At 53.2% G+C, this 12,758-nt stretch overlaps 1 protein-coding gene across 1 annotated transcript in view; it reads left to right on the top strand.

Annotated features, from left to right (window-relative positions):
* The window catches only part of LOC140431005 (potassium voltage-gated channel subfamily KQT member 1-like), a 1,144,532-nt gene that overhangs the window by 824,308 nt on the left and 307,466 nt on the right, over positions 1-12,758 (top strand). The window contains exon 17 of the mRNA XM_072518896.1: positions 9,112-9,158. Coding sequence (XP_072374997.1) covers positions 9,112-9,158 — 47 coding nt within the window. The remainder of the gene's footprint in view (positions 1-9,111; positions 9,159-12,758) is intronic.

Below are 12,758 nucleotides of genomic sequence, written 5' to 3'. Positions count from 1 at the left end.
AGATTCCTGGACCGCAGAGCCAGCTGGACGGCCTTCCATACCGCCCCATTCTCCCTTTCTACCTGTCCGTTTCCCCGGGGGTTGTAGCTCGTCGTTCTGCTGGAGGCGATACCCCTGCTGAGCAGGAACTGACGTAGTTCATCACTCATGAATGAGGATCCCCTGTCACTGTGGATGTAGGCGGGAAAGCCGAACAGAGTGAAGATAGAATTAAGGGCTTTAATGACGGTGGCAGACGTCATGACAGGGCATGGGATGGTTAACGGGAACTGGGAGTATTCATCGATCACACTGAGCAAATATGTGTGTCGGTCGGACGAGGGGAAGGGGTCTTTGAAATCCATGGTGAGGCGGTCAAAGGGGCGGGAGGCCTTCACCAGGTGCGCGCGGTCCGGCCGGTAGAAGTGCGGCTTGCACTCCACACAGACTTGGCAGTCCATGGTGATTGTCCTTACTTCCTTGATGGAGTAGGGCAAATTTTGTGCCTTAATGAAATGGTACAACCGAGTGACCCCTGGGTGACAAAGGCTGTCGTGCAGGGTCCGGAGTCGGTCTACTTGTGCGCTGGCACTTGTACCTCTGGACAGGGCATCTGGGGGCTCGTTGAGTTTGCCAGGGCGATACTTAATCTCGTAATTAAAGGTGGAGAGCTCGATTCTCCACCACAAGATTTTATCACTTTTGATCTTGCCCCGCTGTGTGTTGTTGAACATGAAGGCTACCGACCGTTGGTCAGTGAGGAGAGTGAATCTCCTGCCGGCCAGGTAATGCCTCCAATGTCGCACAGCCTCAACGATAGCCTGGGCCTCCTTTTCAACGGATGAGTGCCAAATTTTGGAGGCATGGGGGGTGTGGGAAAAGAATGCCATGGGCCTGCTTGCCTGGTTGAGGGTGGCGGCAAGGGCAACGTCCGATGCGTCGCATTCTACTTGGAAAGGAAGTGTTTTGTCTACAGCGTGCATTCGAGCTTTGGCAATATCAGCTCTGATCCGGGTGAAAGCCTGTTGGGCCTCGGCCGTCAGGGGGAAATGAGTGGACTGTATGAGTGGGCGGTGATGTGTTGGGTGCTCTGGATCCGTGGAACACAGACAGGTCACCAACACTTAAAATAGTGCAACACTATTTAATTAAATCAGAAACTGTTGAACATACTTTCACTGTGGGTTAACACGATATTAGATTGAACTAAAGACCTATGCCTTGTCCTAACCAGTCTATGTACTCTACACATGGTGAAGATCTGTGCTGCAGGCTGTGAGCTCTGTCCTACTAGGAGGCTGCAGCTGGAATGAGCGGGAACTCTGATGACCCTGTCTTTATAGTGCGTGTGCTCTAACTGGTGATTGGCTGCGGTGTTGTGTGTGTTGATTGGTCCTGCTGTGTGTCCATCAGTGGGTGTGTATCTGCACCATGATATACTGGTGTATATTATGACATCCCCCCTTTTATAAAAGAATGTATATGTGTGGCAATAAATAGTGTATGGTGAAAATGATCCTACCTACGTGTGGGGTGCGAAGACATATTTACATGACTATGTACATGAGAACTAAGCTATTTACATGGGAAGGTGCCTGGTGCAGAGAAGCAGTATGCAACAAGAATAACGAGATGAAAACTATATACAAACCAGGTAAACGATCAAACAAAGCAACAAAACAACGCAGAAATTCCATAAGTCCGCAAAGTTCATAAATGAATTCTCTGAGGTGGCGACGAATTCTGGTTGACCGTCAGGGTGGCACACCACTCATCGTCTGGATCAATGCTGTATACCAATAGAGGCTGGATTCTTTGCTTCGGGGACACCCTGTTTTTTGTAACGATACCGACTCGAAAAGGCGCCTTCGAGTCCTCTGTGTCAATGTTGGGTAGTTGGTCCGCATCGGACTCGGTGACCGTGGGTTAAATGGCCCGGACATTCCTGCGAGGCTGGCTGAAGCGATGTGAGTTGGCAGGCTGAGCTGCTCTGCATAAGGCAGCATAGTGTCCAAGTTTGCCACATCTCAGGCATTGTCAGGATTTGGCAGGGCATTGCCGCTTTAAATGGGCGGAGCCACAGTTTCTGAACGTCGGAGCGTCAGTACGTTCGCTGCGCCAACGTGGTGCGCCCCTGCGCATTACATTTGTCGCGTCGCTGTCCCCTTGTTTGGTGCGCACAAGCACGGGAGTCCATGAAAAGCACGCAAAATGGCCGCCCTCATCCAGGCTGAGGCTCTGGAGTTGCTCGATTGCTTGGACCCGTTCCGCCTCGTGGGGACCTTGCCGTGCCGTTTCAGCCACTTGGCTGTGGGAATACCGACTCAAGGCGTTTTCGTGTAGCACGCAGGTCTTGATGGCGGTCGCTAGGGTGAGCTGCTTTACCTTGAGGAGCTGCTGACGTAGGGGGTCCGACTGAACACCGAAAACGATCTGGTCGCGTATCATGGAGTCGGAGGTGGGCCCATAGCTACAGGACTGCGCAAGGATGCGGAGGTGGGTGAGAAAGGACTGGAAAGGTTCATCCTTACCCTGCAAACGCTGTTGGAATACATAGCGCTCGAAACTTTCATTCACCTCTATGCTGCAGTGAGTGTCAAACTTGAGGAGGACCGTCTTGAACTTTGTTTTATCTTCATCATCCGTAAAGGCGAGAGAATTAAAAATGTGGATGGCGTGGTCCCCGGCCGTGGATAGGAAGAGAGCGATTTTCCTGGTGTCCAAGGCATCCTCCCGGTCTGTGGCTTCAAGGTAGAGCTGGAAGCGTTGTTTGAATATCTTCCAGTTGGCCCCTAGGTTACTGGTGATGCCGAGCGGCGGCGGCGGGCAGACGCTGTCCATTTTGCAGGACGACGGTATGCTGGTGGAAGGCAGATCACTTGCAGGTAGGTCTAAGAAGTGCTAATATCCCTCAACTCCTGGCATCATGATGTGTTGGGTGCTCTGGATCCGTGGAACACATACAGGCCACCAACACTTAAAATAGTGCAACACTATTTTATTAAATCAGAAACTGTTGAACATACTTTCACTGTGGGTTAACACGATATTAGATTGAACTAAAGACCTCTGCCTTGTCCTAACCAGTCTATGTACTCTGCACATGGTGAAGATCTGTGCTGCAGGCTGTGAGCTCTGTCCTACTAGGAGGCTGTAGCTAGAATGAGTGGGAAATCTGATGCCTCCTGTCTTTATAGTCCGTGTGCTCTAACTGGTGATTGGCTGCGGTGTTGTGTGTGTTGATTGGTCCCGCTGTGTGTCCATCAGTGTGTGTGTATCTGCACCATGATATACTGGTGTATATTATGACAGTCGGGCCTTGTCCGCATAGTTTGGGACCCACTGCGTGTAATATGAGAAGAACCCCAGGCAGCGTTTGAGGGCCTTGGGGCAGTGGGGGAGGGGGAGCTCCATGAGGGGGCGCAGGCGGTCGGGATCGGGCCCCAGAACTCCGTTCTGGACCACGTAGCCGAGGATGGCAAAGCGGTTTGTGCGGAACACACACTTCTTCTTGTTATACGTGAGGTTGAGGAGAGCGGCGGTGCAGAGAAATTTAGCGAGGTTGGCGTCGTGGTCCTGCTGATCATGGCCGCAGATGGTCACATTGTCTAGGTACGGAAACGTGGCCTACAAGCCGTACCGGTCGACCATTCGTTTTTTTTCCCCAGACTTAACCACTACCACTTGAGCTCTTTAGGAGCTGTTGCTGGCCTCGATGACGCCCTCCCGAAGCAGCCGCTGGACTTCGGACCTGATGAAGGCCTTATCCTGGGTGCTGTACCGTCTGCTCCTGGTGGCGACGGGTTTGCAATCTGGAGTTAGATTGGCAAAGAGGGACGGAGGATCGACCTTTAGGGTCGCGAGGCGCACAAAGTGAGGGGTGGTAAGAGTCCGCCGAATTTAAGGGTCAGGCTCTGGAGGTTGCACTGGATGTCCAGGCCGAGGATAAGTGCAGCGCAGAGGTTAGATAGCACGTAGATGCAAAAGCCATGGAACTCTATGCCTTGGACTGTGAGCGTGACCGTGAAGTACCCCCAGATCGCTACACGATGGGATCCAGAGGTCAGGGAGATACTTTGATTGGTAGGGTGTACCTTAAGGGAGCAGCGCCTTACCGTATTTGGGTGTACAAAGCTCTCGGTGCTCCCGGAGTCCAGTAGGTAGGAGATCACATGACCGTTGACTTTCACGCTGGTGGATGCGTTGGTCAGATTATGTGGTCAGGACTGGTCGATTGCCATGGAGGCGAGCCGTGGTTGATCGTCAGGTAGTGAGGCGGCTGTTGAGTTGAGGTCCTGGAAAGCCGTTGGTATCCATGTGCCGCGTGGTGGACAAGATGGCGGCGCCCGGAGATCCTGGGGAGTACAAAATGGTGGCGCCCATGGAACGCACGTTGCGGAGGTGGAGCAAGATGGCGGGACCCATGAAACGCACGTGTTGTGCGGTGAAGAAGATGGCGGCGCCCATTGGTCGCACATGGCCTGGGGAGGGGGGGGAGGATGGCGGCGCCCATTGTCGGTGACCGGGGGGGGGGGGGGGGGGCTACCGTGGCCGCTGAGCGGGCCTGTCACACCCCAGCAAAGTGGCCCTTCTTCACGCAGGCCTTACAAAGGGCAGCGCGGGCCGGGCAGGGTTGGTGGGAGTGTTTATGCTGGCCGCTAAAATAGCATCGGGGCCCCCCGGAGATCACTGGCTGGCGCATAGCGTAAGCGTATTGGGTGGGTAGTGCCCCCGTTGGGGCGGCTGCCTGTGGGGCCCATGAAGCATAGGAGGAGTGGGCCGCGCGATTGGGGGCGTAGGACTGGACATTGTGCAGGGCGACCGTCATGGAGAGCGCTAGTGTTTTAGTCTCAGCGAGGTCGCGCGTGGCCCCTTCTAAGAGCCGCTGCCTGATAACATCAGAACCAATCCCAGCTACAAAAGCGTCCCGCATAAGGAGATCGGAGTGCTCCTTAGCTGTAACGTCCTGGCAATCACAGTCCCGAACTAATGGGATCAGGGCCCTCGAGAAGTCCTCGATTGACTCACCAGGTCGTTGAGAACGCATTGTGAGAGCGTGTCTGGCGAAGAGCGTGTTCGTCTTCTGTTCGTAATTTTCTTTGAGTCGAGTCATGGCATCAGCGTAATTGAGCGCATCCTGGATCAGCGGGAAGACTTTGGAGCTGAGTCTGGAGTACAATATTTGGGGTTGGCACCGCATTGATATACGCTTCAAAACAAGCTAGCCAGTGCTGGAAGTCCTTTCTGGCGTTGCTTACGTGCGGATCCAGCTGCAGGCGATCTGGTTTAATCCGGAGGTCCATCTTCTGAATCTGATACTAATAAATTGAGGCACGATCAATTTGACTGGAGACGAAGTTGAATCCAAACTGAGGCTTTATTAGTATCAGATGTGTGGCCTCCCACAGCAGCTGGCAAAGTGGCTGCGAGCTGGAGGCCACGCATATTTACGCAGGGGCCACAGGTGGGATGGGTTGCCACTGTCCCTGGCTGGTAGGGTGCAGTCAGTCAAGATGACGGTGCTCCCAAGGTTTTTGTTCCTGTTCCTGTTCCAGAGCCTCCCCGTGTTTATCCCGAAGGCCTTCTTTAGGCGGGTCAACAGGAGCATAACGGGGTTTGTGTGGTCGCGAGGGACTCCGAGGGTGAGAAGGATGTTCCTGGAGCGGAGTAGGGATGGGGGGGGGCGCTGGCGCTGCCCAACCTCTGCGGGTACTACTGGGCCGCCAATCCGGCGGTGGTGCGCAAGTGAGTGATGGAGGGGGAGGGGGCTGCATGGAAGAGGCTGGAGACAGCGTCTTGTGAGGGTACGAATCTGGAGGCGCTGGCATCGGCGCCGCTGCTGCTCCCTCCAATGAGGTATACCACGAGCCCGGTGGTGGCGGCTGCCCTCAAAATTTGGGGGCAATGGAGGCGGCACAGGGGGGAGGTGGCCTCGGTGTGGACCCCAATACGAGGGAACCACCGGTTTGTCCCAGGGAGAATAGATGGAGGGAGGGTTATCAGGGTGGCACAAGGTAGGGATAAGAAGGTTGGGGAACCTGTTTGTGGATAGGAAGTTCGCGAGCCTGGGTGAGCTGGAGGAGAAGTACGAGCTCCCCCCGGGAAACACCTTTAGATATCTACAGGTAAGGGCGTTTGCCAGGCGGCAAGTGGTGGAATTCCCGCTGCTGCTGCCACGCACGATACAGGGCAGGGTGTTCTCGGGGGTGTGGGTTGGAGAGGGGAAGATCTCAGCAACATACCAGGTAATGCAGGAGGAGGAGGAGCTCTCGGTGGTGGAGCTGAAAGGTAAATGGGAGGAGGAGTTGGGGGAGGAGATCGAGGAGGGGACGTGGGCAGATGCCCTAGGGAGGGTGAACTCTTCCTCTTCGTGCGCGAGGCTCAGCCTCATACAGTTTAAGGTGCTGCACAGGGCACACTTGACTGGGACAAGGATGAGCTGGTTTTGGGGGGTAAGGACAGGTGTGTTAGGTGCTCAGGGAGCCCAGCAAACCACACGCATATGTTCTGAGCATGCCCAATGCTGGAGGAATTTTGGAAGGGGGTAGCTAGGACGGTGTCGAGGGTGGTAGGATCCAGGGTCAAACTGGGCTGGGGGCTCGCAATATTTGGGGTTGCAGGGGGGTGGTGGGTTCTATTTTATTTTTGTTTGTCTATACTGGGGGATCTGAGGGGGTGTATATATTTGCTATGTTTGCTATGTGTTTTGGCGGATGTTAATTTATTATTGATGTATGGGGGGAGGGGGGCAGGCACTGGGTTATTTTGTTTTGTTTGGTATTTAATCCTATTGGGTTCCTTTTACATTTTGTTGTTGATATTTTGAGAAAACTAATAAAACATTTTTTTTTTAAATGGAACTAGCTTTGGAGGGACTCTGTTAAGTTGGTTAATTGGCAACTGGTGGGTTGGACAGTGATAGTGTTCTGCCTGACAATGGTAGGTGACTGGTTTCTGCGTGATGTTTTCTGAGAGAGTTTGCAGAAGTGTTTAGACCCTGGAAGTGAAAGGAACGCTCTCTCCCGCTTGCTGAAGTGAAATAACTGCTCTATTCTTCTGAAAGCAGTGGATGCCTGAACATCCTTTGCTGTGAGCCTGAAATGATACTGAGTCTGCAGAGAAAGTAGACAACCTTGTCAGAGAAAGCCATCTCAAACCTAGAAGGAAGAAGTACCAAAACAAAAGCCTAAACTTCAGAAGGATATTGATTGGACGTCATCCCAGTGCATAAGAGATCATTACCCTTTCATTTTTATTAATATTTTATTTCCCTTTCCACCGCCTTTTCCCCTCTGTTGGTCTGTGTGTGCGTGTAGAGAGTGGGGGATTTAGGGAGGGGGGGTTGGGAAAGGGATAGCAGATAGCCAGTTACATTTTCTGTCCGTTTAATTATAATACTATACATAATAAAGGTTACTTGTGTTTTAAAGTTATGAACCTGGGGTGGGATTCTCCGACCCCCCGCCGGGACGGAGAATCGCCGGGGGCTGGCGTGAATCCCGCCCCCGCCGGTTGCCGAATTCTCCAGCACCGGATATTCGGCGGGGGCGGGAATCGCGCTGTGCCGGTTGGCGGGCCCCCCCGGCGATTCTCCGGCCCGCGATGGGCCGAAGTCCCGCTGCTGGAATGCCTGTCCCGCTGGCGTGGATTAAACCACCTCTCTTACCGGCGGGACAAGGCGGCGCGGGCCGGCTCCGGGGTCCTGGGGGGGCCGCGGGGCGATCTGGCCCCGGGGGGTGGCCTGGCCCACGATCGGGGCCCACCGATCCGCGGGCGGGCCTGTGCCGTGGGGGCACTCTTTTCCTTCCGCCTTCGCCACTGTCTCCACCATGGCGGAGGCGGAAGAGACCCCCTCCAATGCGCATGCGCGGGGATGCCGTGAGCGGCCGCTGACGCTCCCGCGCATGCGCCGCCTGGCAAAGTCATTTCCGCGCCAGCTGGCGGAGCACCAAAGGCCTTTCCCGCCAGCCGGCGGGGCGGAAATCAGTCCGGCGCGGGCCTAGCCCCTCAAGGTTAGGGCTCGGCCGCTCAAGATGCGGAGGATTCCGCACTTTTGGGGCGGCGCGATGCCGGACTAATTCGCGCCGTTTTTGGCGCCGGTCAGCGGACATAGCGCCGATTGTTTTAAATAACATCTAATTTCACCTGTGTTGTGACTCCGGGTCAATTGGGGCTGGAATTCACCATGCACTAGCCCAGGGTGTCTTGACAAACTAATTGCCTGTTGAATGCTTGCAGTAATGACAACCATTTGAGGCCTTCAATGAAGGTCTTAAATATAAGGGGCGGGATTCTCTCACCCCGGGGCCGGGCCGGAGAATCGGTGCGAATTGCGCCACGCCGGCCTGACACGATTCTCCGCAGAGCAGATAATCGGCACCATTGGCGCCAGCCCGGTCGGCGCAGCACCGGGCGGGGGCCGTTCTACGGGGCCCCCCTGGCGATTCTCCGCCCACGATGGGCCGAGCGGCTGTACCAAAAAACCCGAGACCCGCCGGTACCGTTCTAACCTAGTCTTACCCGGCGGGACCTCGGCGTGGGCGGTCTGTGTGGGGGGGGGGGGGGGGATCTGACCCCTGGGGGGGGGCCTCTGCTGTGGCCTGGCCCACGATCGGGGCCCACTGATCGGTGGGCCGGCCTCTCGGGCTGGTGGCCTCCTTTGTTCCGCATCGGCCTCTGTAGCCCTAAGCCATGTTGCGTAGGGGCCAACTCGGAGAAGGGAGACACCGCACATGCGCGGAAATCGCGCTGGTCTCACCACGCATGCGCGGACCCACGCGCCCATCTGACGCTGGGATCGGCAGCTGGAGCGGTGTGGGTCGCTCCAAGGCCATGCTGGCCCCCTGTAGGGGCCAGAATTGCTGATCCTGAGGCCATGTTGATGCCGTCAGGAAACGTGACGGCGTTTACGACAGCGTCAACACTTCGCCTCAGGATCAGAGAATCCCGCCCCCCATGTTTTTCTGGGTACTAAGGGCTGGATTATATGCTCCCTTACCAGCAGATTTGAAAAGGAGGGTGGGGGAACAGTGAACTTTAAAATAACAAGTGTTTGACTATGCCTTTCTGTAGAGTATCAAATCAGTTGTTTGCTGAATTCATTATTCATTTGATTTTTATCTTATTTCCTAGACTAGACCAGTCCTTAGGAAAACCAACGTTGTTCCTATCAGTCTCAGGTAATTATATCAACCATTTCATATAATCTTACAAAAGAGGTCAGAGTGGTCTTCAGTGTGGGAAGGCAAGATATTTTTAAAGTCTCACTCCACACCCAGTGACTACAGCATATGTAAGTGACCCATTAAGTTAGAAAGAACCCAAGTTCAATTCCAGTCTGTTGGGTTAGTGGATCATAGCCAGGGCATAGCACAGCAGTTACAATAATTTTCACTTGAATAATGCCTTTAACATAATCATCCTTCATGTGTGCCCTGCCAAGGTAGATCCCCGGTTCTTTGTCTGCTGATGCTTCATGTTTTTACATTTTGCCATTGTCTTTAACTCTCAGCATGGTGAAGTATAGGCTCTAAGTCTGCATAAGGCGGCGGCGGAACAAGAATTGAACCCATACTGTTGGTGACTATCTGAACCACACTCCAGCCATTTAGCTAATCATACACCCTGCCCTAACCCAGCTTTAACATAATACAACATTCAGTAATTTGGGAGCACGGATCTTGAGAGAATTGCTGAAAGAAGAGACATGCTATCAAAGCTTTCCATCTTCTATGCACAGAATACCTACAGTACAGAAGGAGGCCATTCAGCCCCTTGAGTCTGCACCAACCCTTGGAAAGAGCATCCTCCTTAAGCCTACGCCTCCACACTATCCCCGTAACCCAGTAATTCTACCTAACCTTTTGGACACGAAGGGGCAATTTAGCATGGCCAATTCACCTAACCTTGCAGATCTTTGGACTGTGGGAGGAAACGGGAACACACAAGAGGAAACCCAGGCAGACGCGGGGAGAAAGTGCAAAATCCACACAGTCACCCAAGGCCGGAATTGAACCTGGGTCCCTGGCGCTGTGAGGCAGAGTACTAACCACGGTGCCACCACGCCGCTCGATCACGACAGCTCGTAAGAAATTAACAGCATTGAAGGGGAATAACAACTTACACTGCATGAGAAGAGAGTGCTGATTGGCTGCTAATGCCTTGGTAAATCTGTTGATCTGCCCAGTTTGAATTTGAACAAAGCTGGGCGGTTAACTGTTCCATGCTGCATTTTCAACGGCAACTCCTCCACCAGAGGGCTCCTTCAGTACCTTGCGAACCAATCAGTACTCTTTTCTCATGCAGTATAAATCATTGTCCCCTTGGTTGGTAGTTTTTTATGACCTGCCCTGATGAGTGCAAGATGAAAAGCTTTAATAGCATGTCTCTATTTTTCTTTTCTTTTTTAATGTATTTTCTTACAAACATGTATCAAAACAGGTTACAGCAAATAAACACCCTGGGAAACATACTTCCCAACATTCAACTATACAGTCTGCAAAGATTTTTCCCCTTTTTCACCCTCCCCACCCCCACCTTTCCTCAAATCTCCCTGAAGAGCCCCTTAACTCATACTTTATCTTCTCTAACCACAGGAAGTCGTACAGGTCACCCAACCAAACCACTACCCCTGGTGGCGATGCCGACCGCAACTCCAGCAAAATTCACCACTGTGCAATCAGAAAGGTGAAGGCCATTACATCGGCCTTCCTCCTCTCCATGAGGTTTGGCTTCTCTGAAAACCCAAATATCGCCACCAAAGGGTCCGGGCCCACCTCATCCTCCACTATCCTGGCTGAGACCGCGAACACACCCGCCCAGAATCTTCCCAATTTTTCGCATCCCCAAAACATGTGCATGTGATTCATTGGCCCCGCCCACACATCTCACAATCATCTGCTACCTCCTGAAAGAACCCACTCATTCTCGGCCAAGTCATCTGTACCCTGTGCACCATCTTAAACTGTATCAGGCTCATCCTTGCACAAGAGGAGGTCCCATTTACCCTACGCAGAGCCTCACTCCATACTCTCCAATTAATCTCCCCTCCCAACTCCGCTTCCCATTTATAATAATAATAATAATAATCGCTTATTGTCACAAGTTGCTTTCAATGAAGTTACTGTGAAAAGCTCCTAGTCGCCACATTCCGCCGCCGCCTGTTCGGGGAGGCTGGTACAAGATTTGAACCTGCATTGTTCTGCATTACAAGCTAGGTGTTAAGCCCGCTGTACTAAACCAGCCCCATTTCTCCTTGATGTTCACCACCGGCTCGCCTCCCTGCTCCCCCAGCCACTTGTATATGTCCCCAATTCTTCCCTCCCCTTCCACATCCGGAAGCAGCAGTCAAAGAACAAACAAAGAACAAAGAAATGTACAGCACAGGAACAGGCCCTTTGGCCCTCCAAGCCCGTGCCGACCATGCTGCCCGACTAAACTACAATCTTCTACACTTCCTGGGTCCGTATCCTTCTATTCCCATCCTATTCATATATTTGTCAAGATGCCCCTTAAATGTCCCTATCGTCCCTGCTTCCACTACCTCCTCCGGTAGCGAGTTAAAGGCACCCACTACCCTCTGCATAAAAAACTTGCCTCGTACATCTACTCTAAACCTTGCCCCTCTCACCTTAAACCTATGCCCCCTAGTAATTGACCCCTCTACCCTGGGGAAAAGCCTCTGACTATCCACTCTGTCTATGCCCCTCATAATTTTGTATACCTCTATCAGGTCTCCCCTCAACCTCCTTCGTTCCAGTGAGAACAAACCGAGTCACTCCAGCAGGGTGTATCCGGCAACCTAGGGAACCCCCTCCAGACCTTTTGCGCAAAGTCCCTAACCTGCAGATACCTGAACTCACTCCCCCTCGGCAGCTCTACCCTCTCCCTTAGCTCCTCCAGACTGGCAAACCCTTCATCCAAATACACATCCCTTACCTTGATCAGGCCACTTCCCTCCACCTCCTGTATCACCACATTCAACAGCTGTCTAAAATTACTCACGAGCTGCCTGTCCTTCACGAAGCCTGTTTGATCTTCTGCAACCACTGCCAGGACACAATCCTCCATCCTCCCCGCCAACAACTTAGCCAATATTTTCACATCCATGTTCAACAGTGATAGGGGCCTATACGACCCACATTCCACCGGATCCTTCCCTTTTTTGGGGATTAGTGTGATTACTGCCTGTGTCATCGTCTCCGGCAACTCCCCCTTTTCCAGTGTTTCATGAAACGCCCCCAACAGATGTGCTGCCAGGTCCGTCGCGAATTCCTTATAAATTTCCGGCATGTACCCATCCGGCCCAGGGGCCTTCCCCGACTCATACCCCTGGTACTATCCAGCACCTCCCTCAACCCCAGGGGCTCCTCCAATGCCTGCTTCTTTGCTTCCTCTACCTTGGGAAATTCCAGTTCATCCAGAAACCGCCCCATGTCCCCCTCCTCTCCCCCCGGGTTTGCCTCATAATGTCCCTGATAGTACTCCCTAAATGCCTCCATTATCTTCCCTGGCTCTGACCACCACATCCCCAGCCCCAGTCCGTATCTTCAATATTTCCCTGGACGCAGCCTGCCTCCACAGCTAGTGTGCCAGCATGTGACTCGCCTTCTCCCCATACTCGTATTGCACCCCTCTTTCTCTACGCAGTTGCCCTACCACCCTCCCCATTGTCAGCCTGTCAAACTGCACCTACAACCTTTTCCTCCTCGCCAATCCCTCCATGGTGGGCACCCTCGAATATTCCCTGTCCACCTTCACTATCTTGCTCACGAGACGGT

Source organism: Scyliorhinus torazame, chromosome 10 (assembly GCF_047496885.1).
Source record: "Scyliorhinus torazame isolate Kashiwa2021f chromosome 10, sScyTor2.1, whole genome shotgun sequence".
Classification (NCBI taxonomy): Eukaryota; Metazoa; Chordata; class Chondrichthyes; order Carcharhiniformes; family Scyliorhinidae; genus Scyliorhinus; species Scyliorhinus torazame.
The sequence above is the reverse complement of the archived record's forward strand: the minus strand, read 5'-3'. Positions and strand labels throughout refer to the sequence as shown.